Source organism: Dendrobium catenatum, unplaced genomic scaffold (assembly GCF_001605985.2).
Source record: "Dendrobium catenatum unplaced genomic scaffold, ASM160598v2 fragScaff_scaffold_1557, whole genome shotgun sequence".
NCBI lineage: Eukaryota > Viridiplantae > Streptophyta > Magnoliopsida > Asparagales > Orchidaceae > Dendrobium > Dendrobium catenatum.
The window spans coordinates 6433929-6460703 of NW_021320019.1; the positions used below are offsets into that span (position 1 = coordinate 6433929).

A 26775-nucleotide genomic window follows, 5' to 3' on the forward strand; every position below is an offset into this window, starting at 1 on the left:
TCTTATCCTATTAAAGCTCTCTTCCAATCCCTAACCCTAACCCTAACCAAGCCGCTTCGCATTTTCTTTCCTCGCTGCTGTCGCCTGAGTGAGTGAGTGGCCTCTTGCCTCTTCTTCTTGTTGAGAGACCGGGAAAAGCCCTTCAACTCCATCGGTTTTCGGCTTCTTATCGGTAAGCCCCACCAAACAGACTAAGCATATTGTACCCCGGAAGAACTAACTGCTCCCGTTTCTTCGCTGCACCTGTTCTCTGATTTCTCACAAGACCTCATAACTCGACGGTTCAACCTCAAGGCCTCATAACTGGACTTCTTCAATGATTTATCCTTCCTTCTCCTGTTCTCTCTCATAAACCCTAATTGCCTTCGCCTCCTATAACCATGTTATTATTCGAGACCGATATCTGACCGTAGTTTTGAAGAAAGGCTGTTTAGGCGGGTGAGAACGTTTTCGACCTTTTCTCAGAAAAATTTTAGCCTATTTACAAATTCTTCTCACGCATGTGCATCTATCTCACTATCTCATTGATAGTTTATGTGCTAGCTGAATGAAATTACTGATTTTATGTGCATCTATCTAAATGAAATAACTGTTTTACATGATTGTTCATGTTGTTTTTATCATTTTTTTGGGTTAAAATATATTTTATCAAATAACTACAGGAATGCAAGGTAGACATGCCAACACACACATTTATTTGGTTTTAGAGTTTTTTTATTTCATGACATGTATGATGCATTGGTGTCTCTTTCAACATTGTGATCTCTGCCCTTTTTCTAAGTTTGGATTTTTGTAATCTGACTGGAAAAATAATTTGTACTTCGACTTATTTAAATACTTATTTCAGTATTCTTTTTTTTTCATTTAATAATGGAAGTGTGATAATAGAGAATTGTACATCTATAATTTTTATTTTAAAAATTTCATGAAATTATATATATATATATATATATATTCACAAATAATCTTAATTTCGAGGTGGCTTGAAATCAAAACTAGATACCTCGAAGTAGAATTATTTTGATTAGAGGCTACTTGAAATTGATGATGCTTGATGCACAATATGATTTTAAGTAGACTTCATATCGATCGATTTGATTTCAAGTACATATGGGATTGGATCAAAGTTGGGTCTTTTTATACAACAACAACAACAACAAGCCTATATCCCACTATGTGGGGTTGGCTACATGAATCCTTTTTTGTTAATTGTCCCTGTTAAAAGTTAAATTTTCATTTAAATCTAATAAAAAAGATCATTTCTAATATTTTCTAACTAAGTTTTTTTAGATCTATCTCTACCTTTCTTAACATAACTCAAATTTAATACATCTACTTTCCTAACCGGGTCATTGGAAGGCCACTGTTTTATGTGCGTAAACCATCCAAGTCGACTCTCTATAATCTTATCTTTTACTGGAGCTACTCTAACCTTTTCATGTATATGCTCATTTCGTATCCTGTCTCTAAGAGTAAAGCCACTCATCCACTTGAGCATTCTCATCTTTGCAACACTTAACTTAATACTATGCTTATCTTTTAATGACCAACATTTTGCACCATAAAGCATTGCAGATCTAACCTCCATCTTATAGAATTTTCCATTAAGTTTGAGGGGGGACTTTTCTATCACACAACAAGCTTGATGCATTCCTCCACTTCAACCATCCAACTTGAATTTTACTAATAATATCCCCATTTATTTCACCATCACTCTGAGCAATAAACTCGAGATATCTAAAATGTGTACTCTTATTAATGACTTGATCACCTAAAGTCACAATCCCCCCGCAAGAACTATTATTACTAAAATTACACTCTATATGTTTAGTTTTAGATCTACTCAAACGAAAACTTTAGACTCTAAGTTTAAACTTCATAATTCAAAATTGCCTTCAAATCCCTCTCTAGTCTTATCAACAAGAAGAATATCATCAGCATAAAGCATACACCTGTGTACAACCTCTTGCAAATGTTTAGTGAGAACATCCATGACTAAAGCAAAAGTTATGGGCTTAAGGATGATCCTTGATTTAATCCAATTGAAATAGGAAAATACTTGGTTAAACCACCTTATCTTTGAACATAAATAACAACACTTGCATACATATCCTTAATAACTTGAATATAAGCATTTTTAACCCCATTCTTTCCTAGAACTCTCCATAGCACTTCTTGGAATTTTATCATATGCTTTCTCTAAATCAATAAATATCATATGTGTACCCTCTTTATTCTCTCTATACTTCTCCATCAAACCTCTCAATAAATGTATACCTTTCTTAGTAGACCTAAAAGGCATGAATCCAAATTGATTTTGAGAAACATTAGTATCATGCCACAACATATGCTCCATAAATCTCTCCCATAATTTTAACATATGAAACATTAACTTAATTCCTCTATAATTTGCACAATCTTGTGCATCTCCCTTGTTATTAAAAATAAGAATCAACACATGCATTCTCCACTCATCTGACATCTTTTGTCTTCAAAGTAATATTAAAAAAATTAGTAAACAAGAAATTCTTTCTTCTCCTAAGCTCATGAGGTCCAACAACTTTTCCACACATATTTTTTAAAGGCTCTCTAACTTCAGTTTTATTAATACGCCGATAAAAAACAAAAATTTTTATTTTCATTTATGGTGATAAGGTCACTAAAGTCAATTGCATTCTCATAATATTCATGGAATAATTTAGCAAAATATCTCATCCATCTTTGTTGAATATCCTCTTCTAATAAAGCACTTTTTGAATGGGCTGTTAAAAGCCTCTCAAGAAAGGGATATATAAGAAATAAATTCTTTAATTGGTTGAAGGCTATCAAAAGCCTCACAAGAAAGCCATTAATAGAACATTTAAATTGAAAGAGAAATCCTCATCTATTGATTGAAGAAGGGAATAACTAAAAGGAGTCATTATACTCAACATGTACTTAAGTATCAAATTAAAAAGCCACTATATTGGTAAGCATTCATTGAATCTTCGAATTACATGTATAGATGATGAACATTACTAGCAATGCAAGTACAATAGGAGTGTCTAAATGGGTTTTTAGGGCGGGTTCCAGTCCAACCTATAATTGATTCGTATTCAACAACCTTGACCTGAACCGACTCGATTTGCAAACCGAATTCCCGAACCCCAATCTGGCACGCTAACCTGTTTGGTTTTAAGGTTTTTTTATCTATAATTTAGGTGATATTGTATGTGTGATAAACACTTTTTTTTTTGAATTTTTTTCCGTAATGCCAAACAAAAATGTTTTTTAGAAGTCTTGAGTCTTCCACTTAAATTGCTAACTTTTATTTTAAAAACATGCAATTAAGAATTAACAGATTTAGCAATTTATACTTTATAGATTGATAATTTACTTCCAAATAATTTAAATGCTGGATAATTTGAATGTCAAACTAAAATATTTAACCAATTCAACAATTGGTAGAAGACTACAAGTTACACTACTGATTACCAATACAAAGTCTACAAATATACTTTTACATATAAGCTAATCAACATTTAGGATTTGCTGGTCTGCTCCCAATAAAAGGCCATAGGCCTTGCTGAATTTGTCTTGAATTGTATTTTTTAACTGCAAAAAAAAAAGAAACTTTGAATGATTGAATCAATTAATATCACATACACAATTTTCTAAAAATTGCGAGCTAAAAAAATTTAAAGTGCAATGCTCAAATTGCCCCTCCAAAAAATCTTTCATCTAAGAAAATATCAGTGAATTTTAATATTTCCAGTTAGTATATGCTTAAATTGGTTGTATGTGCTCAATCTAAGCTAATACAATTTTAGGCTTTAACAATCATTTCAGTCGTCAAACTAGGATGAGAAGCGCTGAAGAAGCATAGTTATTAATAAATTTGATCAGTGATTCAAATCAAAGGGTGTCTAATAAATCAAATTTCTCCACAAGAATTGAAATAAAAGCCAATCTTCCTTTTGTCGTATATTAGTTTACGTTGACTGGAGCCTGAGCAAGAGCTTCTTTATCTCAAAGACCTAAGAGAGGTCAGATGTATCATGTATGAATAAAAATCATAAAGAATTAAAGGCTATCCAATGATATTTATGATTGACATCACCTAGGGCTTGGGAATCACACAAACACGATCTTGCTTTCCGTTTGAGAAGCTTAAGCATGAAAAAAATTTGTGGAAACTAGAAACTATAAAGCTTGCCAAGCTATCATCCTATCAGCCCATTATCTCGAATATGAAAAAAGTTATAAGTCATTGATATATGCCAGCAAAATCCGAAGCCTAAAGTGAAAAATCGAACTAGGAGAGGTAAAATGGAGACTTGATTTTGTTGTTTATGCTTGGGGCTTAATTTCTTGAGGATTTGAGGCAACAACAACCATTGCAACTCGGAGAATGCTGACAGAAACGGGGCAAGGACACAGAGAGAAGTATGCAAGGCAAGTCGCAAGAACTATGTAATGCGCGTGGCGCGGCCTCCCCTAACCGTAAGTCCATTTAATATTAATGAATGAATCGGGTTACATTCGGGTCATTATCGTGTTTTCAGGTTGACCCAAAATCATCTTGAAATTAAAACGGGGTCAGATATCTGAGCCCGAACCCAACTTGTATGCTAAACGGGTTGACCAGAACCCAAAATTTTTCGATCGGGTCAATGCCAGGTTTTTCGAGTCTTGTCATATATTGACACCCCTAAAGTAGAGTAAATAACATATTGCATGGTGGGTTAGAACCTTAAATCAATATGAGGATATTCTGTATAGTGTGTGAAATGAGCTCAACTAGAACAATGATGACTTTTTAAATAATGATAATACATAGAGCTTCACTTGGGTTGTGTTGAAGGTGATGGGAAAAGATAGAGCTCAAAGGACTCTGAATTCCACTTGTGAGTGATGCCAAATATGAGTTTGCTTGAGTAATTGGCTTATATGAAGCTATGAAAATGATGTATGCCAACAGTGATCTAATATTCGTTATCGGTTAAGCTTTAGTATTAGCTTATTGAAGTGCAAAAAGATCCCCTAAGGTAATCTGAATTGATGACTGACGCTTACTTCGTTATAGCTGTATATTGCTATTATTTTTTCTATTGCAAATTTAGTGAGTTAGGCCAATGTTGTTTTCTTAATCTTGGTAATTTTTTTGACATAAACATGTATAATAATTAAAACTAAATGTAAGAACTGAACTTATCTGGTAAGAATGTTAATAAATAGTAAAACCAAGCCTGAATTTATTAGAAGGAATTAAGCTGATAATCAAGCATATTTAAACTCACCTTAGTGAAATTCATTTTAACCATTTCTAATGGATCAAACATATTTTGATAACTTAAAAAGATGCGCATGGACCTAACCCTATTATGTACAGTAGAAAAATAATAGCATTTAGCTGGTTCAATAGTATTATAATGGTAACCATCAATTCATATTAATGTGGCCACTCTTCTCACCACTTCTCAATATGCAAGGATTAGGGCTTTACCCAACATGAGAGTTGGGCCATTGTTGTCCTGCGGTCCTGCCACATTTTCTCAAATTTATATAAACCAAACTCTGGTTTTCTCACTTTTGGATTTGCTCACAAGTGATTATTCTTTAGTCATTGAGCTCTAAACCTAGCCTTAGTGAGGCTCTAAGCTTGAACAAGGGGGCATACAAAGCTCTGCTTGTTGAATCCACCATCGCCCTTTTGTTTAGTTTATTGTAAATCCTAGATTGGATAGACTCATACTGGTTTAGGGTTTTAAGCCCGCAACACAATATGTTGTTTATTCCACTTGTGCTGCTAGCAGGGATTGCCATCTACACTTGTAATGTGAAGGGCTTTGGTGTATGGATGTGGATATGTTGGTTTTGTCAAGTTGATGTTTACATTTGCTTAATATCCATTGGGTTACTCCCTTTTTTGCTTGGTGGATGAGAATTTCTCTATTAGTTTAATTGTTTGTTAGTCAATTCCTTGTAAGGCTTTTGAATATCTTGAACCTATTAAAGAATTTCCACATCCCATTTATTGTAGACGTTTGATTCTTGTTTATCCTGGAGCTTAATTTAGATGGTAAAGTTTTTGCTACTTTGCTACATAAAAACTTATTGCAGTTTTCTTTAGGTTGTTGAACTGGTTGAAAACGATGTGTACACATTTTGATGCATGTATTTTTATTAGCTTTATCTATTTTTTCTTACATTTCTTTGATGCTTCTGCGTTTCACAATAATGTTCAATGTTTCTATTTTTAGTTTATCATGAATGATGCAAGTGGTTTGATTGCTTTTCTCCTTGTATAGGTAGCTTCTGCTTAAGCTTAGAACCCAAAATGGGCTTTGACAATGAGTGTATATTAAATATACAGTCTCTACCTGGTGAATATTTCTGTCCTGTTTGCCGCACTCTAATCTTTCCCAATGAAGCACTTCAGTCACAATGCACTCATCTCTATTGCAAGCCCTGCTTGGCCTATATTGTCGCCACTACTCATGCTTGCCCTTATGATGGCTACCTGGTCACTGAAGCGGACTCTAAGGTCTGTTTTAGTGGTAATTTTATGGAATTTGGTTTTGCACTTGAAATATCACCAGAATTTGCTTTATCTAATTGAGTTCTTTTGGGATTCTGCAGCCTCTCTTAGAATCAAACAAGACACTTGCTGAGACGATAGGCAAAGTACAAGTTTATTGTCTTTATCACAGGAGTGGATGCCAGTGGCAGGGCACATTGTCTGATTGCATTAATCACTGTGCTGGATGTAGTTTCGGAAACTCTCCTGTTGTCTGCAATAGATGCGGAACTCAAATTGTACATCGTCAAGTTCAAGAGCATGCACAAACATGCCCTGTAAGCGAATTCTGTAACTTCACTGCTGCAGTGCCTTGATTACTTCTCATTTGCATTTCCCACGTATTTATGACAAATGTTGTTGCTTTTATTCAGGGTTTGCAGCCTCAAGGACAACAAGTAGAGAGTGGTCAGGGTCATGTATTGTCTGCATCAAACCAAGATGTTACACAGGATTCCTCTGCCACTGCTGTGGCTTCCACGACGACAACTTCTTCCACAGCTGTTGTGACAACAGCCATATCCACTTCAACTCCTGGAACAACATTATCAGTTTCGGCTCCTGCTAATGCTCCTGCCGTTGCTTCAGCTGCCAATGTTGTTCAGACTCAGAACCAACCATTAACAGTCGCTTATCCGCAAGGTGGCATGCAAGCTCCTATGGCGGAGCAGTGGTACCGTCAACAACAACTTCAATATCAACAATATTATCAGCAGTATCCTGGATATGATCCTTATCAGCAGCAATACCAACAGTATGGCCAATATCAACAGCAAACTTATCAGCAGTATCCGCAAACTCATATGCAGGTTGCTCCACAACAGGTAATTCAAGGTCAGCAGCAGGCTCAGCCATATGTGCTGCCCCAACCGCATACTCAGCCTCTACCACAACCTCAAGCACAATCCCAGGCCCAAGGTACCCTTCTCCAACCACAGCAACAACCTGTTCCTCAGCCGCAGCTCCAGCCCCAGCCTCAGCTCCCGACCCCTCCCCTGCCTCAGTCCCAACCCCAGCCCCAGCCCCAGCCCCAGCCTCAGCCCCAGCCCCAATCTCATACTCATCCTCAACCACAGATTCAAACCCAACTTCTTTCACATTCCCAGTTTCCTCAAGCTCAGCATGTTCCTGTTCAGCAACCTCATCAGCAGATACAGCCACAAATCACACAGACCACTCAGCTACCAGCACATGCCGGGCAACCCCAGTATTCACAACTGCATTCTTATGCCCAGACTCAGCTGCCAGTTCTTCATGCTCAGCAGCATCAACAGACTGTTCTTGCACAGCAGCAACCTCAACCACCTCTGCAACCGCTGCAACAAAACATGCAAAGTCAGCCACGTCCGGTACCATTGCCTCAGGCACAGTCATACAATCAGACCCAGACTCAATTTCAACAACCCCACATGCAGCAACCTCGTCCTCTTCCCCACGCTCAACCCCAGCCTCAGGCACATCTTCAGCCCCAGCCCTTGTCCCAGCCCCAGCTTCAGCCTCAGTCCCAACCCCAGCCTCAGCCTCAGCCTCAACCTCAGCCCCAGCCTCCACCGCAGCCTTATCCTCAGGCTCAGGCTCAGCTACATCAATCTCAGAATCCATCTCTTCATGGGGTTACAGGGCATCAATCTTATCCTCAGTCCCAGCCGCTCCAGCAAATACCTCATGGAGTGCCACATCAACGGCCTATGAATCCGCAGCAGCCTGGTGCACCTCCTCAACAAGTTTCTCAAAGTCAGTTCCCCATCCATCAAGCGCAACAAGTGAGGCCCTCACAGACTCATATTCCTCTGCAAACACAGCAATACCCTGCTATGCAGCCTCATGGACAAGGTCCATTTCCGAATGCTGCATTGCAGCCACTAGCTCAGCACTTGGCCCATCAGCCAGCTCAACAGATGCACCAGTCAGTAGGTGTGCAAATGCATCCACAGCAGCAAGCTTTACCTCAGCAGCAAGCCTTACCTCAGCAGCAAGCACCAGGCCAATTTCCATCTGCGCAGATGTCCCAGCAAGGTGGATTTCCATCGCAACCACCTTCACACTCTCAGCATTCTTTAAGATCGCAGGTCCAGCCATACATGCAGCCTCCATCCCAAGGCAGGACTATGGTACCAACCCAACCACTGCTGCAGCAAGTTCAACATTCTCCTGCTAAGCTAATTCAAACTGGCATGAATCAACACTCACCTAGTGATAATCATTTGGCCAGACAACATGGATCCATCCACCAATCTCAATTACATTCTGGGAGCCAGGGCTCTCTTGTTCCTGCTGCCTCTCGTTCTGGGATAGATGCTAACCAAATATCTGTGGCTGGATCAGACTTCAAGTCAGCTGTGCTTGATAAACCTGCTGATTCAAAATTAGATAAGGCCGGCCAAGTGAAACAATCGGAGGCAGAATCAACTGGAAATGCTGTTGGATCTGAAACATCTAGATCCTCTGAACTTGTTATTTCTAAGACTGATAGTGATTCCAAATCCGTGGCTGAAGGGGAGACACCTATTGATGTCAATGAGAATTCAGAAACAAAGGAGATCAAGGATGGTTTGGTGCTGAAGCATTTAAGTGGGGTATCGGCAGATTTCCAGGATGGAACAGAAGATTCTAATGCTTTTAAAGCTATTGAAGGAGTGAAGGAAGATCATAGGATTGAGGGAAAGCAACACACTAAACCTAAACCAATGGTTGATGGGTTCACAGCTGATTCCACATTAGATGGCCCTAATGCAGCTCAGCCTCTACCAGGAAACAGCAAACAAATGGAGAAATCAGATCAAGGTTCTGGTACCAGAAATCAAACCTCTGGAAATGCAGCTAGCAGCATTCAGATTGCCCAGCCTATGCCCCAGGGGCAACATCATGATTTGGAAGCTCATGAAAAAACATTCCCACCATCGGGGTATTATGATAAAGGTCTATCCCAATTTCCTCCACCGCAAGCAGGGGCAGTTGGCCTCCGTGGAATATCTCCAGCAGGCCCAGTTCTTGGTCATGATAGATATCCTCTGAATATTCCGCATGGGCAAACTCCTAACATGGATGTAGCAATGGTGTCCCAAAGACCTTCTGGACCCGATGGAATGTTCCCACAAAACATGCCTCAAACTGTACCTAATCAAGAGAGGAGGTTCCAAGAGCCATTTCCCCATCCTATTCCTGTACATGGCCCACCAATGGCACCTGGGCAGCTAAGACCACCTGGATATTCTGAAAATTTTCCATATCCGGTACAGACTCCAGCTATGGCAGACCCTTTTCAACAACCAGCAGCAAAGCAACCTTATGGCTCTAATATTCCACCAACAAATGCAGAGGAAATTAATCCATTCCCTGTGAGAAGCCAAAGCCATGGTCCCCAACCTAATGCTATTGGTCCAGTGGCTGCTCCAATTGATCCATTGGCACGTTCAGCCATGGGTGGGCCTCCTCCCAGAGCATTTGAAGCAGCAAGCGGGATGCTGTCTAGGGGTTCTCAATTTGGTTATGATGATCGAACTGGTAGATCTGGTCCAGTTAACTTGATGGAAGGGCCAGGGTATTATGATGGCAGGCAGTCTGAGTCTCATAGGCCCTTGCCTGGTGAACATGTTCCTTTTGGACAGCAGACTGTTATGCAGCCGAACATGATGAAAATGAATGGTTTGTCAGGGAAAGGACCTGCTGGTGTCATGCATGATTCAGCATTTTCACATGGTGTATCAGATGATAGATTTCGACCACCACCTGGAGAAAGGTTTGCTCCATTGCCTGAAGAGTGTTTGAGAGCAGCACCGGGTGAAAAATTTAGGCCTATAATGGACTCAGGCCGGAACATTGCAAATCACAGGGAATTTGAGGAAGACTTAAAACAATTCCCAAGGCCTAGTCATTTGGATGGTGATGGGTCTCATAAATTTAATGTATATGGGCCTGCTAGCAGGCCAGTAGACAGGGGACATCATTTTGGGCCTGATGGAGGACCTAGGACATTTGATAGAGCTTCAGTCGGCTCATTTGCCCCACACCCATCTGGTGCCCGATTTCCTCCTAGTAGTGGAGGTTTAGAATTTGGACCATTGGATATTGCAGATAGACAAAGGGGTCCTGTTTTTCATGATGATTTAGGTGGGAAGCACGAAGCCCTTCCTGAGCGTCTCAGGCCTTTTCCTGAATTTGGTCGTCCTCATATTGATAGTCTTCCATCTATAAGAAGTCCTGGTAGATGTTTTGCTCGCTACATTCAAAATTATTGAGGGCTACATTTTATTTTGCTGATGCTCATTTCCTTATTTTTCAGGTCGTCCGGATGGCTCAGGGCATTTTCTTATGGATTCTAGTATTTTTAGGAAGGAAATAGATGCTTTTGATGTCTCCCACAATCGTTTGCGTGCTTCTGAACATGTTGGCCATGGTTTGGCTAATAATATTAGACTAGGCGAACCATATGGTGCTCGGAATTTACCTAGCCATCTAAGGTTCAATGATTCAACCAGTCATGGTCCGCTTCGTGGTGGTGAGTCAATTGGATTTGGTGGATATGGTCGAATTCCAATTGGTGATTCAGGGCTTTCTAATAGTTATCCTGTTCATGATCAGGTGAGGGTTTGCTCTCCTTTTTCATGTATTTTCCAATTTTCTTTTCTTATGTATAATATTTGATCTTCTATATTTTGTCTTCATCACCATGAAATGGCCTGTTTTCTCATTGGCATTTCTGGTGGTTTTGCTAATTTTGACACAGGTTTCTTTACAGGGTGATCTGGATTCTTTTGAGCATTTAAGGAAGAGGAAGCACGGAAGCATGGGATGGTGCCGCTTATGCAAGATTGACTGTGAAACAGTTGAGGGTTTGGAGGTGCACTCACAGACAAAGGATCATCAGAATATGGCAATGGAGATAGTTCTTAACATCAAGAAAGATAATGCAAAGAAGCATAAATTGTCAGTATTTTAGACTTTTTTTTCATGTATATGACACTTTCTCGAGACCAGCTCTGCAATGGATTAATTGTTCCCTTCATTTTTATAGAACCTCTGAAGAAACAGACGACACAAATAAATCAAGGAAGGCAAGCTTTGAGAACCGTGGGGGCAGGCGTTGAAATCATTGTGCTTGTAAGTGTATTATGAAAGTTAAATCATCTTCCAGTGAATGAATTATTTTTCTTCTTATTAACTATTGCTTTTATAAATTTTTACCTGAATGTTTGGAATCTTTTGTTTGTTTTTATTATTTCCCTTTTTTCAGGTTACTGCTTAAACTTTGTGAAGTTGTAGGCCTTGAAGTTTCTGCGATAAGTTAAGTTTGGTTTTGGTAATATCTACTATTGCAAAGAGATATTTAATCTGCTTTGCTTTTACCTTTCTTGTCACTTTGCTGCACATGCATTTCTCAAGATTCTACCTATTTTGCTTCCTTTGAGTGCAGCTTTAAAGATGTTATGATATTTTAATGCGTTGGAGACTGTAGTACTCTTGTCCCAAAATTTTCATGTAAGTTTTGCCCACTTATAATTTGGAGAATTTGGCAGTCATGATTAAACTGAAGTCATTCTTTTTTGTTTGCTTAGACTATTTATGATGTGATCTTCTAAATTCTTCAACTATGCTATAGGATTGCACCAGGCTCTTTCTCAGATTGGTTTTTCTGGATGCATATTTTCTCTCTTAAATGGAAAAAGCAAATGGAAAAAAAAATGTTTCTCATTTATTAATTCAATTTTGGAACCATATTTTTTATTATTGGTTTTATCCTAGACAAGTTAGTGGAGGCAATCAAGCAAATATTTGGCCCTAGGCACTTACTAGCCCAAAGATGGTTGCTAGGTGGTCCAAGTGGTTACTAACTGAATAATAGCTAGCCTTGACTATGAGGTATTGAAATCATGCAGTAGTCTGGCATATGCAGTTAAAAGAGCTGAAACTGTTCCATATATATGAATATTAATAGCATGAATGTGCCAGAGGCTCTTTAAGTTCTATAAACCTTTTCTTTTTTCTATTGTGATAGTCATTGGTATCTGTTATCCATGGGTCATGCCATTTACAGCTGACAGCAGACACTATTCTTGATTGTAAATTGTATTACCTCATGAGTTTCTCCTTTTGAGTCATGTGCCAATTTAAGTGCGCTATTCTTTTGGGCTATTGAATCTGATCGGGGACACTGGATTGCCGGTATTTCTTTGGGATATGGAAGTTTCCGCCACATTAGTTTTCTCATATTTTTATGCATACTTGGAAAATAGTTAACTGATTTAACCTTTGGCTTTAACTATGGTGAAATAAAAATTATTGAGTTTCCAATCAATCTTAATTGACAATTAAAATTTTTATCGATAAATTTGGAAACAAGATGTTTTTAAGGGTTGGCATACCTGATCCTTGAAATACCTATTATCTAGTCAGTACAGGAAATGAAGAGACGTGGATGCTAACATTAATGTGAGATATAGAGAATGAAGAGATGTGGCTGGGTTTTCCACTGAAAAGTTGCTAACATTAATATGAGATATTCTATTTGCAGTGGGAACGTATGAGCTCTCAGCAAATCAATTGCTTCTTTTTGCTTATTAAATGATATTTTTTTATGAGAAAGGGTCCATTCCCCAATGATTAGAGGAGTAAGTTATTTTTCCTAGGTCACGTTTTCTAACAACATGCTTTATAATTTATCACTCATTATTCCCCAAAAAACATATGCTCCTTTATATATCTCGCTTCTGCTGCATTTTGCAGACAAAGATTTAGGGGGCCATGTAGAATGGACATTTCTCAGGTTGGGTTTGTAACAAAGTCAATTTTCGCTGCTCTTTTCTGTAGTCCTTAAGGCAATAGGTCCGATCGTGGAATGATTTGCTTACTTTAATTTTTGGTTTTTTTTTTGGGTTGATTGTTTTGTTTGGACCATTAGAGCTTATCTTTTGGCATGTTCCATGAAGTGCTTTCATGGTGCGCGTGTGTTTTTGGGAGAGAGGGTGGGGCGGTGGTGATGTTAGCTTAGTGGATTAGGGTTTGGCTTGGGGCTGACGAGAAGGGGGATTGTTTGATGTATGAATAGTAGCAGGGTTTTGTTGGAGGCAGGAGACATGACATTAGAACAGGCCAGGTGCCTTTTCCTGCGTATTTGAGATTGTGCGTACCGTTTTGAATTTTTTTCCTCTAACAAGGCAATGGGGTATGTGATATCAGTAGGAAAGCGCAAGAGACCGTTGAATAGAAATTCAATTGGGGCTCTAGTTACATAGCGAACTAATTAAGTGGCTAAAAGTAGAATTATAGTAGAATTTCCCTTTCTAATAACATTCTGATATTTGCATGTGCATGTCACTTGTGCCTCCTAAATCTGCTTCCATCAGAAAGAAATCCAGGTGGGCCTAAGTTCTGACTTGACTTAACAAAATGCTGAGTTGATATTAAAGCAGTATAAAACATGTTTGGTTTAAGCAGCCAACAAGTGTCTTTGCCTTCAGAATAGAAGTCATCTTGGAAAAAGAATATTGAGAAATCTGGTCCTCCATGTATGTTTTCCAATTTAATGAGGAGATTTTATTTACTATTTTGGGTAACATTGTCTTTGCTCAACTGAGGCATATCATAATATCAAAGTTGATTGTTATTGTTAACCTTTCGGCACTATATGTTCTTTACTTCTTTCTTGTGCTCAGTATCCAAATCTCTAAATTCTTGTTCTTATTAAGATTACTCTTGGAAAAAGGAAATGTTGCTATCTCGTTTTACCAATTCTCAAATTGAAGTTAACGTGCTTGAAAAGATTCAGACATAACTTGAATAAAATTGAGACTCTATCATATCGAACTAGGTCGAGATCTGGTTGAAGTATTTATGCTTGTTTGTATTAATTCATATACATGTATGTTTATTGATGCATTTTGATTTGAATTATTTTATGTATGCATCTATGCCTTTCCATATACGAATCTATATATGCATGTGTTGGGTGTATTTATGTACATTTCACTAAGAAATTGTCTTAGGAGATCAATAATTGATTAAAATTGGATTTTTTTTAATTTTTTTGGCTTGAATCAAGTTTCGATCAAAGTTCGCTTTGCATTTTTTGGTTTGAACTAAAATCAAGTCAAGCCAGCCAATTGACAAACTTAGTGATGTAGGACTAAAATGTTTTAATTGCATGCGTTAAGAATTTTCATGATCTATTGAATAAAATAATTAGGTTTAAAACTTTTAGCAACCCAAAACAACAAAAGAAAACAAGAGAGGGGTGCCTACGTTTAGGCTAAGCCGCTAGCCAAACGCTTGATTTATCAAAATAATGTAGAATATCAATGACATGCAAATTAAGTAGCTTTCAAACAAAATCCCTCCGCTAAAAATGAGATTAGATGCATAGAGGCCAAACTCAATTCTTGCGATTACTTGGCGTGGCAGAGGAAGGTGAACAAGATCTTCATGACTCAAATCAAATAACAAGAGTTAGTTAAACTGCGAAGATACAAGATTAGGAAGATTGGAGAACCTTTGTCACGGTTTGGAAGTAATCCTCCACTGAACGGTACCAAGTTGCTCCTCTATGGCTTCCACGAGCGTATCTAGAATGTGCTCCACGTATTCCTTGACGGTGTTGTCAATATTTGGATTGACGTCGAAGAAAGTTGAGTGAAGGATGTGCATGAAACCTTGCTCATCGTAGGCAAGACTGTAATCAAGATCGGGATCGGCGACACATCGATCTCGTTGCGTCGAAGCGTTAAAGGAAATGCCCCTTTGTTGTCCTTGTCGTTTCCCCTTTGAAAGAGAAGGATTTCTCTCAAGAATCCAAGTAGGAGAAGGCAAGAGAGGTTGGCCGGCCAAGGATAAGTGGTTTGGGGAAATTAGGTTCAGATTTTGGGAAATTTTAAGTGGAGGAATTGTACTCAAACACTTCCTAATTATTCTCTTTGATTGAGAATAAAATAAGGAAGAGAAAATGGGATGTAGGCGGCAGGTATGAAAGAGGGGAGGGGATTCATTTACTTCCAATTGGAGAGGTTCCCTATTGGAAATAAATTAATTAGAAAGGGCTATGGGTAAATTCCGCCAAATGAGGTGGGAGAGATTTGAATTGTTTCCAAAGTGGAGAGTAGAGTTTTAGGAAACAATTCATAATCTAATTCATGAGGGGGCCGACGACTATAGAGAGGGAGGGAGGAGTTAATGATGCATTTAATGCCTACTTAAATTAATAAATTAAGTTAGGAAAGAAATATCTAATCCCCTCTTAATTTAATTTTTAAATAGGAATCAATTTAGTAAGTTTCCTAAAATAGGATTTTGTAAATTAGGTAACTCTTTCAAATTCAAATTAATTTGAATTTGATCATGAAGAGAGTTACTAAAATTATGAAACCTATTTTAGGAAGGTTGTGGGGCCAGTGTGGATGGGGGAGGAGCCAAGGGTGGCCGACGGTGAGGGAGTGGCCGTGGGTGAGTATGAAGGTTGGGGTCTCGGCGGTGGGTGATGGTGGAGGGTGTAGTGGCCAGCGGCTTAGGAGATGGGTCCGGGAAGATTTGTGGCGGGGCGGCTAGGGGATGAGGGAAAAAAGTTAATAAGATAACGACGAAGAACCACGAACCCGACCGTCTCCAAGGTTGGTGAGTGATACGCTTCCCTCTCCAAGGGATCTCTCGCCAAACCTCTCTCGCTTTTGCAAGAAATGAAAATGTAGAAAATTTTTCATTCAATCATTCATTAACCTTATAAGATAAACATAAGGGCTATAAATAGCCTCGTACAAAGGACTCAAAATAAAAAGAAGACAAAGCTCCTATGACTTACATATGACCTCCCTTAAGTAAAGGGTAAAGCGGGAAAACAAATACAACATAAATAATAAAAGATAAATAACATAATAAGAAAAACAAATACATGAAATGACTCAAAAATACATAGACTCGAGCGTGGCCGTAGATCGATGGCCACGCCTCTGATATACTTTCCATGGTCTGATGTCCCCATCACTTAGATATGCTTGAGATTGAATTGAATAACTTATAGTCAATCTTGAGCTTGAATTGATTAACTTCTAGTCAATCTTGAGCTGGTGTGGATCAGAGTTCAGAACGCCAACATCCTTATAGCTTCCTCAAATCTTAGGACTGCTATTATTTTATGACAGCTTTTTTCTTAATTTTCTTATGTAAATTTGATTGTTATTGTATTCTACTGTTTTTTTCCCCTATATTGAATTATGTTGATAGTCGTGTTTCCCCCCACCCTTCCTATGCCTGCAATAGTTCTTTTGTGAGTTTACAAGTTGCTTAATTGGGCAATTGATTGAAGTTCAGAGTTTTAGGTGTTGCTGGTCCTTCAATTACTCTATTGTCTTGTGACCGGTAACATTTGAAGTCCTTAGCATCTAACCATAAATCAAATTTTCTTTAGAGTTCCTAATCATGTACCTTGTAGGGTATTCAGAAACTAATAATCGTTAATGGTGTTGAACAGACTTCCATATAACTGGAGAAAGTGAAGTCCTGCTAACTCCAAATTTTCTCATACTGTGGTCCTTCTGGAGAATGATGGTTTGAATTTAGTTTTTGTTCTATTATCTTTTTTTTTAATGCTATGATTCATATCTATTATACCCTGGGTTATTTATTTTCTTTTTTTAACTCTCAAATTAGTAGAATTACACCATATTCGGTGCTGGTATTTTTCTTTAATGGAGTAGTTCACCATATTAGTTGCTTCTTCTTGTATCGAGATAGGCTATGCATTGCTAGGTGGTAAACCATGCTTATTTAATTCAAGTGAAGTGCATTGAAGATGAAGATCAAAAAATACTTTTCTTATAAGAAGATATTTAATATAGGTGGATGAATTATTTTAATAAACTTTTCAAAAAAGATTGTATGAATATGATTGACTTTAGTGATCTTGGCACCCTAAATGAAAATTAAAATTTTTATATTTATTGTTGTAATAGTAAAATCAAAGTTGGAGAGACTTTAAAGAAAATAAGGAGTGGAGAAGCAAGAGAACCTAATGATACTCCAATAGATGTATGGAAATGCTTAGGAGATCAAGAAATTTCTTGGCTTGCTAAATTTTTATTTTTATTTTGAAGACTAAAAACATGACAGCTGAGTGGAGAAGGATTGTGTTGGTTCTTATTTTTAAGAATAAAGGTGATGAATAAGAGTGTGCAAGTTATAGATGAATTAAGTTAATGTGTCATTTTAAACTTATGGGAAAGAGTAATTAAGCATAGGTTATGACTTGATACTAATGCTTCTCAAAATTTGTTTGTATTCATGTTGGGTAGGTCTACTATAGAATTTTATACATTTGTTGAGAGGTTTGATTGGACAAGTATTGAGAAGGTAAGGAGGATCTTCGTATGATATTTATTGATTTAGAATATAGAAAGCATAGGATAAAATTCCAAGAAAAGTGCTCTTGGAGAGTTCTTTAAAAAAGAGTTAATAATACTTATATTCAAGTCAGTAAAGATATGCATACAAGAGCTGTTACTTGTGTTCAAGCACAAGTTGACTTGATCAATTATTTTCCTATTTTAGTTGGATTACATCAAGGATCAGCTTTAAGACTATCTTTTTGCTTTAGTCATCGATTTTCTTGCTAGACATTTGCAAGAGGATGTATCTTGGTGTATGCTTTTTGTTGATGATATTCTCCTTGTTGATAAGACTAGAGAGGGAGTTGATGAAAAACTTGAATTATGGAGGTGATTGTTAGTGTCATAAATGATTATGATTCATCTTGCTTTTTCATTAGTTCCTTGTAATTCTGAGTGTAGTCTTCAACTTGGATTTTAGATGTTAGCCTGCTTGTTAGAGCTATAAACAGCTGGTCCAAGCGGTTGAATGCCTTGCTTTATCTCTTTTTTTGTTTAAGATATCTTTAGCATTATCTAGGTTTTGGAAGCTTTTTTTGCTAGCTTCTTTATTATTCTTTTATGGTCCTTGTGCATAATGATGTTTTGCTGGAGTTAGATTGAATTAACTGACATGAGAGGATTTATATGTATAGCCTTGTCTAATGGTTGACATAATTCACTTAGTGTTCTTTCAGTACTTTGATGTTATTAAAACTAAGTAGACTTCTCTAAAGAACTTACCAGTAAGACCTTTGATTTTTCTCCTGTTACTACTGATACGCCTCATAAAAATGTATAGGATGAAAAAAAGGTTTGATGCTAGACAATGAAAAAAGCCAATTAAAAAGATTCTTAGCATGAGTTAAAATGAATGTTTTTTGAGCTCTTATTGAAGTATTAGTTGAAGATCAAATGAACTTGTAGACTGAACTAAATAATCAAGCTGATTTTCAAATTTGTGCAATTATAGGTCAAGCTTCACTGATAGTGTTTAAAATAAACTTGTGTGCATGTCAACTAGCTAGGGAGGCCTGATGCTCAAGTATAGTCATCTAAATGTCATGCCTTAGCATCCATGTTTAATTGTTTAAACTTTTGTCAATTCAATAAACAATCATAAAAGAATTATTATCGGGCATCATATTGAGTTTTTTGTGAAGTGCATCAATTTGCTTGCCATTCTTAGAATATTCACTTTTAAGTTAAATTTTTGCTGTTTTTTTATGATTGCAATTCCCTAGAAGAATATCACCTTTTCAGCCAATAAGGGTCAGAGAGAGAGAGAGAGAGAGAGAGAGAGGGGATTCAAGGCATTATAGTTTTGACTTGGGGATTATTTGGCTAGAGGGGTTGTGAGTGTATTGCATTTCAAATTTAAGGGTTTTAATTTTTTTCAATATTTGGTTGAGAGTAAAACAAATTGAAACTATTTTTTGAGTATATCAACTAATTTATTTTTTAAGTATTTGAAATTCGTCAAAATCAAACAATTTCCCAATAGATCACTCCATGCAAACTAGTTGTTCATGCTAGCAGTCAACGTGGCCTCATATTTCTTGTGCTCATGCAACCTACAAAACGTGGGCCTTAGGCATATGACCTTTGATCATGCAACCTCCAACGTGAACCTCAACATCACCTCAGATTTTCATTCTAATCACGTTAGCGTCAAACTTACTTTTCGTGTTTCATCTGACCATGCGACCTCCAGCTTTTATGTCAATTGTAGCTTCGACTTCGGCCTCTGTTGCACCTCTGATCTATGCCTTGTTTCTTGCGCTAATAAAACGTACATAAAGAAAAAACAAAATATTTTGATTCATTTCGCACCAATTCAAACAAAAAAATAATATCCTGAAATTACTTTATAGCAAACTAAACATAAAAAAAGTATTCAAATACATTGAATTTATTTTGCATATTTATAAAACACCTAAGTTCTAAATACTTGCCACCAGCGGCCTCTTAATCTTGAAATCAGGAGTGAAGGTTGTCACATTTAATTTGGTAACTATTTCTTTTATGAATGCTGAAAACTGGTCATAGAAATAGTAGTTTGGTAGATTTAATAAGTGAAGTAATTAGTAAGGTGACAACTATTAGTATATTGGGTGAGAAGTGGTTTGTTTTCTAGGTAGCCTATCAAAACACGCCCATTTTAATTACACGAGGATTGTATGGTTTCCTTTGGTATCATTTGAGGAAGAATATGCAACGTTATATATTTAGTTTTTTGTAATTCTTTTTCCGTTCTAATTTATTCTCATTGGACTAGTGTTTTTATTTAGGTCGTGTCTGCTCAAATTGAACTGCTGAAGAATTATTTACAGTCGTAAGGAATCAAATCAGTCTATAGGTATCATATTATTCTAGTTTAATTTCCGCTATAATTTTTAAGCTTACTTGATTTTCTTTATAAGTCGCCCAAGTAGTGGTAACCACCTGGTTAAACTGAAAACGTCCTTACGTGGAAACAGCGTTTTGAGAGGATTGACAAGTGAGATATGCCCTGTTTGGCTTTATTGGAAATAAGCTTTTTAGTTGTTTCCACTTTCCTCCCATTATGCATAATATCTGTATATGATATATTTTTATTATGGCTACATAGCTTGAAAAAAACGAAATATAGTTTCAGAAAGAATTTGAAATAAAGAAACTTAGATGTTTACTTCATATTCACATGAAAACATCATAGCGATAAGTTTAGTTCCATTTTAGAGGGAAAGACAATTCTACTTAAATTCACTTTCTCTATTTGCTGTTTGTTTTATATTTAAATAGATTTTAAAATCCATATAGTTAATTTAACTTCTTTAATTCTTCTATTATTTTCTGCTTTTGCAATGGAGTTAGCTTTCTTGATTTGCCTTTCTTATTTTACTGTTTTTTTTTTTCTATTTATTATGATTGTGACATTATTATCTTTTTATAATGTATTAACACTAATTTTATTATATTCTAAAGTTCATGTTAATGCAATTTTTAAATAAGCAAGTAGGGTCCACCCTAGGAACTAAAAACAATTGTTTTGCTGAAACGATTCTGATAATTTGTGTCACTGAGTTTAATTATTGAACTTTTTTATCCGTTGCTCTGATCTTGATTGTCTTGCTACCGCTGTATGATCTATGTCTTAGATTTAAATAGCTCAGAAAATCCAGATGTTGAGAACCAAAAGATTAACATGGAAGTTTTGCATTAACATTTTGTTGAAACATGCTAAACTTTCTCATAAGCTTGAAACTCTTGTATTTTCCTTGGAAGTCGACTTGCTGCTATCTGCAATTTTGAAGGTTTATTGGTTTTTGAGCAGAAAGACCTTTCAAATAAGATGCGACAGATGAAAAATTGATAAAACTATGAAATAGAGATTAGGAAAAAAGTTATGTGATGAACAGTCATTGTTTGAATAAGATGTTTGCCTTTCTTGGAATTTTTTGGTTAACACGAGTTCAAAGGTCAAAATCTTATAATAGATGAATATGAGTTGTCTTCCAAACAGAAAACAAGAATTATATTTATGCTATAAATTGTCATATACTATATGTTAACTTTTTTATAGATGAGCGAAAATACAATTAACAAATTATTAGTTAGTTGCCATCGAAGTTGTAAAGTTAAAACAAACTACTAACAACTGTAATGCCATGGACTAAGATAATCATGACGATAGTAAAAATGGCTGGTGCGGTGCAAATGACAATGAATTGGGTATTCTAATGAAATAAATAAATGGCAAATTAGCTATTGTGTCATAACCTAAAATAATCTTGAAATGATTATGATGTTCAAATTTCAAAGTGAAGTGTATGATGGATCCATATAAAAAAACATTATGTTAGCAGTAGGTTTTTTGGTATAAAATGGCATATTAGTGCATGGTGCTCAATTAATGTAGGGTTTGTGGGATAATTGATGTATGTTTAACTTAAAGAAATTTTGGTTGTGATGCTCAAAGGTCTAGTTGTTGATTTGCATCGAGTCAGTTTTATGCTGGTTTGCTTTTATTTATTGTATGTGGTCGTACAATTTACAGTGATCGTACTTTACCTTCCATTATCATGAATGGTTTTTTCCAATCACGCCTTAGATCAGAAATCCTTTTATGATATGGTTGGAAAAGACATTCTCCATCTTTGGTTCGAACAGAGAAGCAGCCTTCTCGCCAACATGCCATGCCATGCCCAATCTAATGTAGGTTCCACTGGAAATTTGTACATCTTACAATGTACAAACCCAGATGAAACAGGATAGCTATAGTTTCTACCTATGGCTATCAAAGCACTTTACATCTAATCAAAAGCTTTTCATTCATAATTCATTCATAATTCATCCATTAATCTAATAGATTAAATCCATGTATCCATATTTATGGAGTGTGGTCTTTATTAGCTGACTAAGAATGGAAGGGAATTGAAAAGAAGATATAAGATGGGAATCGGGAGAGATATTAGAGAAGAGAGTGATATTTGAGAGAGGGCCTCACTAATTCAAAATTTTATTTAATCAATCAATCAAATTTCCTTGAATACACGACCAAAATCATTATAAAAACTTTTAAATTACTTTATAATAATTAACTATAAATAAAAATGAATCATATGTTCTTAGTATGTGTTTGTATGTATATACACACACACACAAATGCATATAAATTAATATAGAAAATCTTGATAGATTTTGTTAGGCATCTTTCAACTGTATCAAAAGTTAAAAGGTTGTTGTATTGGTAGTGAATGTAGAATTGGCTCATGCACAGCTCTAATCACACTCAGAAGTAAGCAAACATTGTGGTTTTTTGGTCGTGGAGGTGGTAAATATCCATTATGGACTGGTGGGACTATTAATGACTTAACAATATGTGAAGAGTATGGAGGTTTTATTTCTAAATGTCTATATGCATTATGAATTGGATGAGCTAAAATCCCATTACATTTTAATTGTGATGGCGCATCATGAATTCATTTTTTGTGCATATGAAGAGATGCAAATTATGGTATAGGTGATTGAGCACACCTTGTATGATAGTCTCAATCTTTGGCATGAGATTCTAGATATCTCCTTGCATTATGTTGTTGTGATGCAGGACTAAATGCGAGACAGGAAATTTGCACGAAATATTTAAAGAACAACTTTGGACTTCTCGTTATTAACCACTAAAACCAAGAAATAAAATAATTAAGCGGTCATGTCCGTTTAGGCTAAGCTACGCGAGAGACTAAGCAAAGTCAAAATATTTAAGAGAATTAAAGCAAAGCGTACAAAGTAGCTTTCATCATAACCTTGATCTAACAAGAGGTCTAAAAGCAAAGAAGTAACAATCCTATGTTACTAATGGATGGTGACAGTGGAACAAAATCTCTTGTTTGAACAATCTCCCTACGAAGTAGTAGAATAGGAAGGTACATGATTCAATGAAGAATATCACCTTTGCGGAGAATCGTCTTGATACACCTCTCGAATGGTAGCAAAAGAAAGAATCTTCTCTTATAAGCGGAGAGATGTTAAGTCCCAAGTATTCTTCCAAAATCCAGAAAAACATTTCAGATTTTGGAACTAAAATCTGAACCTAAAATATGAGAAAACCTTCAGTTTTCTATGCTTAGGAGTAAAGGAAATTGGAAGAGGAATTCAAACATTTGTCCAGCAACGTGTGAACGTGAGAGAGAGGGGCTTCGAGAGAGAGAGAGAGAGAGGGGGGGGGGAGACGGGTGGGAGAGGGCTGGCGGGATTGAGAAGAGGGAATTTTATTTCCAAAATCTGATTTCAGGTTTTAGGAAATAAAATTAAAGCTTAGGACTTGGGGAAAATTTGGTTAAGAGTAGATTTGGGGAATTTGAAATATTTCCAAACGAGATACTTAGCTTAAAGAAATAAATCTAAATCCAAGCCAATGAAGGGGCCAGTGGCATTAATGGGCAAGAGGGAATTTGGGGATGAGGTGTCATGCTTACCTAAATATAAATTTAGGATTAGGAAAGTAATTAACCAAATCCAAATGAATTTGAAATTCAAAAGAATTGATTTAAGAACCTTCAAAAAATAGAATGACAAATTAGGAAAGATTTCAATTTCAAATTAGTTGGATTTGAATTTTGAAAATCTGTCCAAAATTAAATCACCCAAATTAGGCAAGGATTTCAAAGGGGAGGAGGTGGATGGTGGCCGGCGGCTAGAGATTGGGCCTGCGGTATGAGGGGTCGGGTGGAGTGTTGTTCGTGGGTTGAGGGAGGAGGGGTCGAGTGGGGTGACCGGCGGCTTATGGTGGAGAATGTGGGAGGGGAAGTTTGATTTGGGGGGGGGGGGTGACGATTGCTTGGGGATGGAGGAGGGTTTGGTTGTAAAGATGTTCGGTGGTAGTGGTGGAAGGAGGAAAAACAAAGACAAAGATAAAGAAAGACCACGAACCCGGCCGTCTCCAAGGTTGGTGGGTAGTGCGCAAGCTTCCCTCTCCTAGGGATATCTCTCCATCAAACAATCAAGCTCTCACAAGAGCTCATGCAAGAAGACAAATGCAGGAAAATTTTCTTAATCATTTATTAACTTCAAAATAACAAGATCAAGGTTATAAATAGCCTCATACAATGACTTAAAGCAAAAAGGACTCAAATACCCTTAATGGGCTACAAGACTCAATCTCTCAAGAAAGGGTAAAAACGGAAAATGCTGAAATAAAAAGATTACATCAATAAGTAGACAAAAAAAATAAAAAATAGATCGGGTAAATCGTGGCCGATGATTTATGGCCACGTCGACGGTAGACTTTCCAACTGATGTCCCCATCATGTTGTGTACCAACATCAAAAATGTAATTTAATGATGGAAACCTTATCTTCATTTATGCTTGGTATGGAGCAACAAAATTGGTTGAAGACTTTTTTTTTACTTCGGTGCAACACTAGTCTCTAGTAAGAAAACATGTGCAATGTCTATAGCTCAAATGCATCCTTAGACACAATGATATGCTCAAGATAAACTGCATCATCACGCTAGGGAGGGCTCAGACGCACAAAGATAGGGAGATAGTGGAACTTATGGAGTTGATATTAGAATAATTGGATGGAGATTGGAATAATTGAAGCCATAAATCTAATTCAAATGAATTTTTCATCACAAGACTTAATGAGATTTTGGATTTTTTGAGATTTATTAGAAGGTTGATCAAAATGGCTTTTAACTTTGCATGCGTATCATATCAGAGGTAAAAGTCGGCGTGGCTATTATGGTATGATTGATCATGACATGTTTGTTGAAAGCATGATTATCATGATCACAAAGATCGTAATGTATATGATCATCATGATAGATAACGAGAATGACATGAACTATATAACGTGTGCTCTCATTCTAATAAAAATTAGTGATCATAATATTTTATTCACTATTAAGGAAAGAAATCATATATTCTCGCCACACCTCGCACAAACACACATGCCTATAAACTTACATAAAAGAAAATATTAATGATCATATTTTCTGCATCACAAACTAGCTTAATAATATTTTAAAATAATACTTTCAAAGAAATGAAAAAGAATTTTCATGTGGTAAAAAGATGAAACAATTGTTAAGAGAATTATTGAAATGTCTTTTTATTTTATATGACAAACGTAACTGTCATGGACCACCTAAGTTCAAGATTGTTGATTCCCATGAATACCCTCAAGTTATAAACCGCTGTACTTTTGGAGAATATAATTGATAAAATAACACAATGATCTAGCTCCAGGCATTATGGCATTCCACTATGAGACGTCAGACAATGGATTAAACTTCCGAAGAGGATGACATTGCCTGGAGGTTGCATTCACATCTTGTAATCATAGAGAATAAGTTAGCGCCACAGTTGTTGAAAAACATAGATTTAAGTTCAAACGCAATTTGTTATGGTATGCTAATAATTATACATGGCATAAGGATCTAGTAGATAGTTTTAATTTAGGTAGGAGGCACAAAACATTTCATATGGCTATAACTTTCTTTACTATAAACATAGTCTAGACGAGGAACTTGGGTCTATTGATATGATATAATTTGGGTCGCACGCCATATTTAATTACTTATGAAATCATCCTTGTGTATAACATTTGGTTTCCTGAAGTACAATTTATGCATGATAATGAATGATAGAGTAGCTTACTAGAATATGCATGAAAACTTCAATTTGCAGGTGGCAAGCTATGGGTAACTCCCTGGATGAAGCTTTCTTATGTTAACTAGCAAATACCATTTGATTTTGATGTGACTATGTTACATTTATCATAGAGGTGTATAACTTCTTCAAAGAGCAATATTTTAATTTAATGCGGTGGTGGGGGTTGGGTAAGAGATTCCATGAGCAAATTACTTTTGAGTTTAAATAATAGATTTTATCATTCATTTGTCTTTTGGCTCAATAAAGTAGAAGCGATGTGTGTCCTATGCACAGTTGTTTGACATATTTTATGAGGTTATTCTTTGAGACATTCAGAAATTGAGAATCAAAATAAAGTCAGATTCTAGTTGAATGTCATGCAAAGGAGTGATTTCAACAGTTAATTTCACAGGAATCAAGCCAGTTGTAAGCTTAGGTTACGTAAGCCTATGAGATGCTCGGTGTTAAATCAAAGCTGGATTTAAATTGTAGCTTTAAGTTTAAGTGTTCATTGGTTTGACTTTTTAATTAAGTCTAATTTTGATGCGGGCAAAAGATATAGGGGACCTATATCTTCCGATCGCAAAAGATATGACGGACTTCTACGGACGAAATTGGCTAAAGATGAGAAAAGAGACGAACAAACTCTTACATTTCAAATTAAAGAAATAAAAGAAATTAAAAAAACACAAACGAAAAGACACCCTAAAGTTGCTTCACTTATAGAAGAGGGA

General features: G+C 36.5%; 1 protein-coding gene across 11 annotated transcripts; it reads left to right on the top strand.

Moving 5' to 3' along the window:
- On the top strand, positions 1-26345 carry LOC110102726 (AT-rich interactive domain-containing protein 1A). 11 transcript variants are annotated; one of them, XR_003702972.1, is made up of 12 exons: positions 1-438; positions 6291-6526; positions 6622-6837; positions 6934-10762; positions 10842-11140; positions 11286-11485; positions 11574-11659; positions 11793-11842; positions 11973-12037; positions 17013-17089; positions 20196-20263; positions 26078-26345. XR_003702972.1 is itself a non-coding variant. In XM_020831184.2 (8 exons), the coding sequence occupies exons 2-7, from the start codon at positions 6320-6322 to the stop codon at positions 11644-11646; spliced, it is 4824 nt and encodes a 1607-aa protein (XP_020686843.1). In that variant the 5' UTR covers positions 1-438; positions 6291-6319; the 3' UTR covers positions 11647-11659; positions 11793-12168. The 11 variants fall into 11 exon arrangements, 3 of the variants coding, with proteins under 3 accessions (XP_020686843.1, XP_020686846.1, XP_020686845.1); XR_003702968.1 differs by having other exon boundaries at positions 11793-12037; XR_003702974.1 differs by lacking the exon at positions 17013-17089 and having other exon boundaries at positions 20183-20263.
- The last annotated feature ends 430 nt before the right edge of the window (positions 26346-26775 follow it).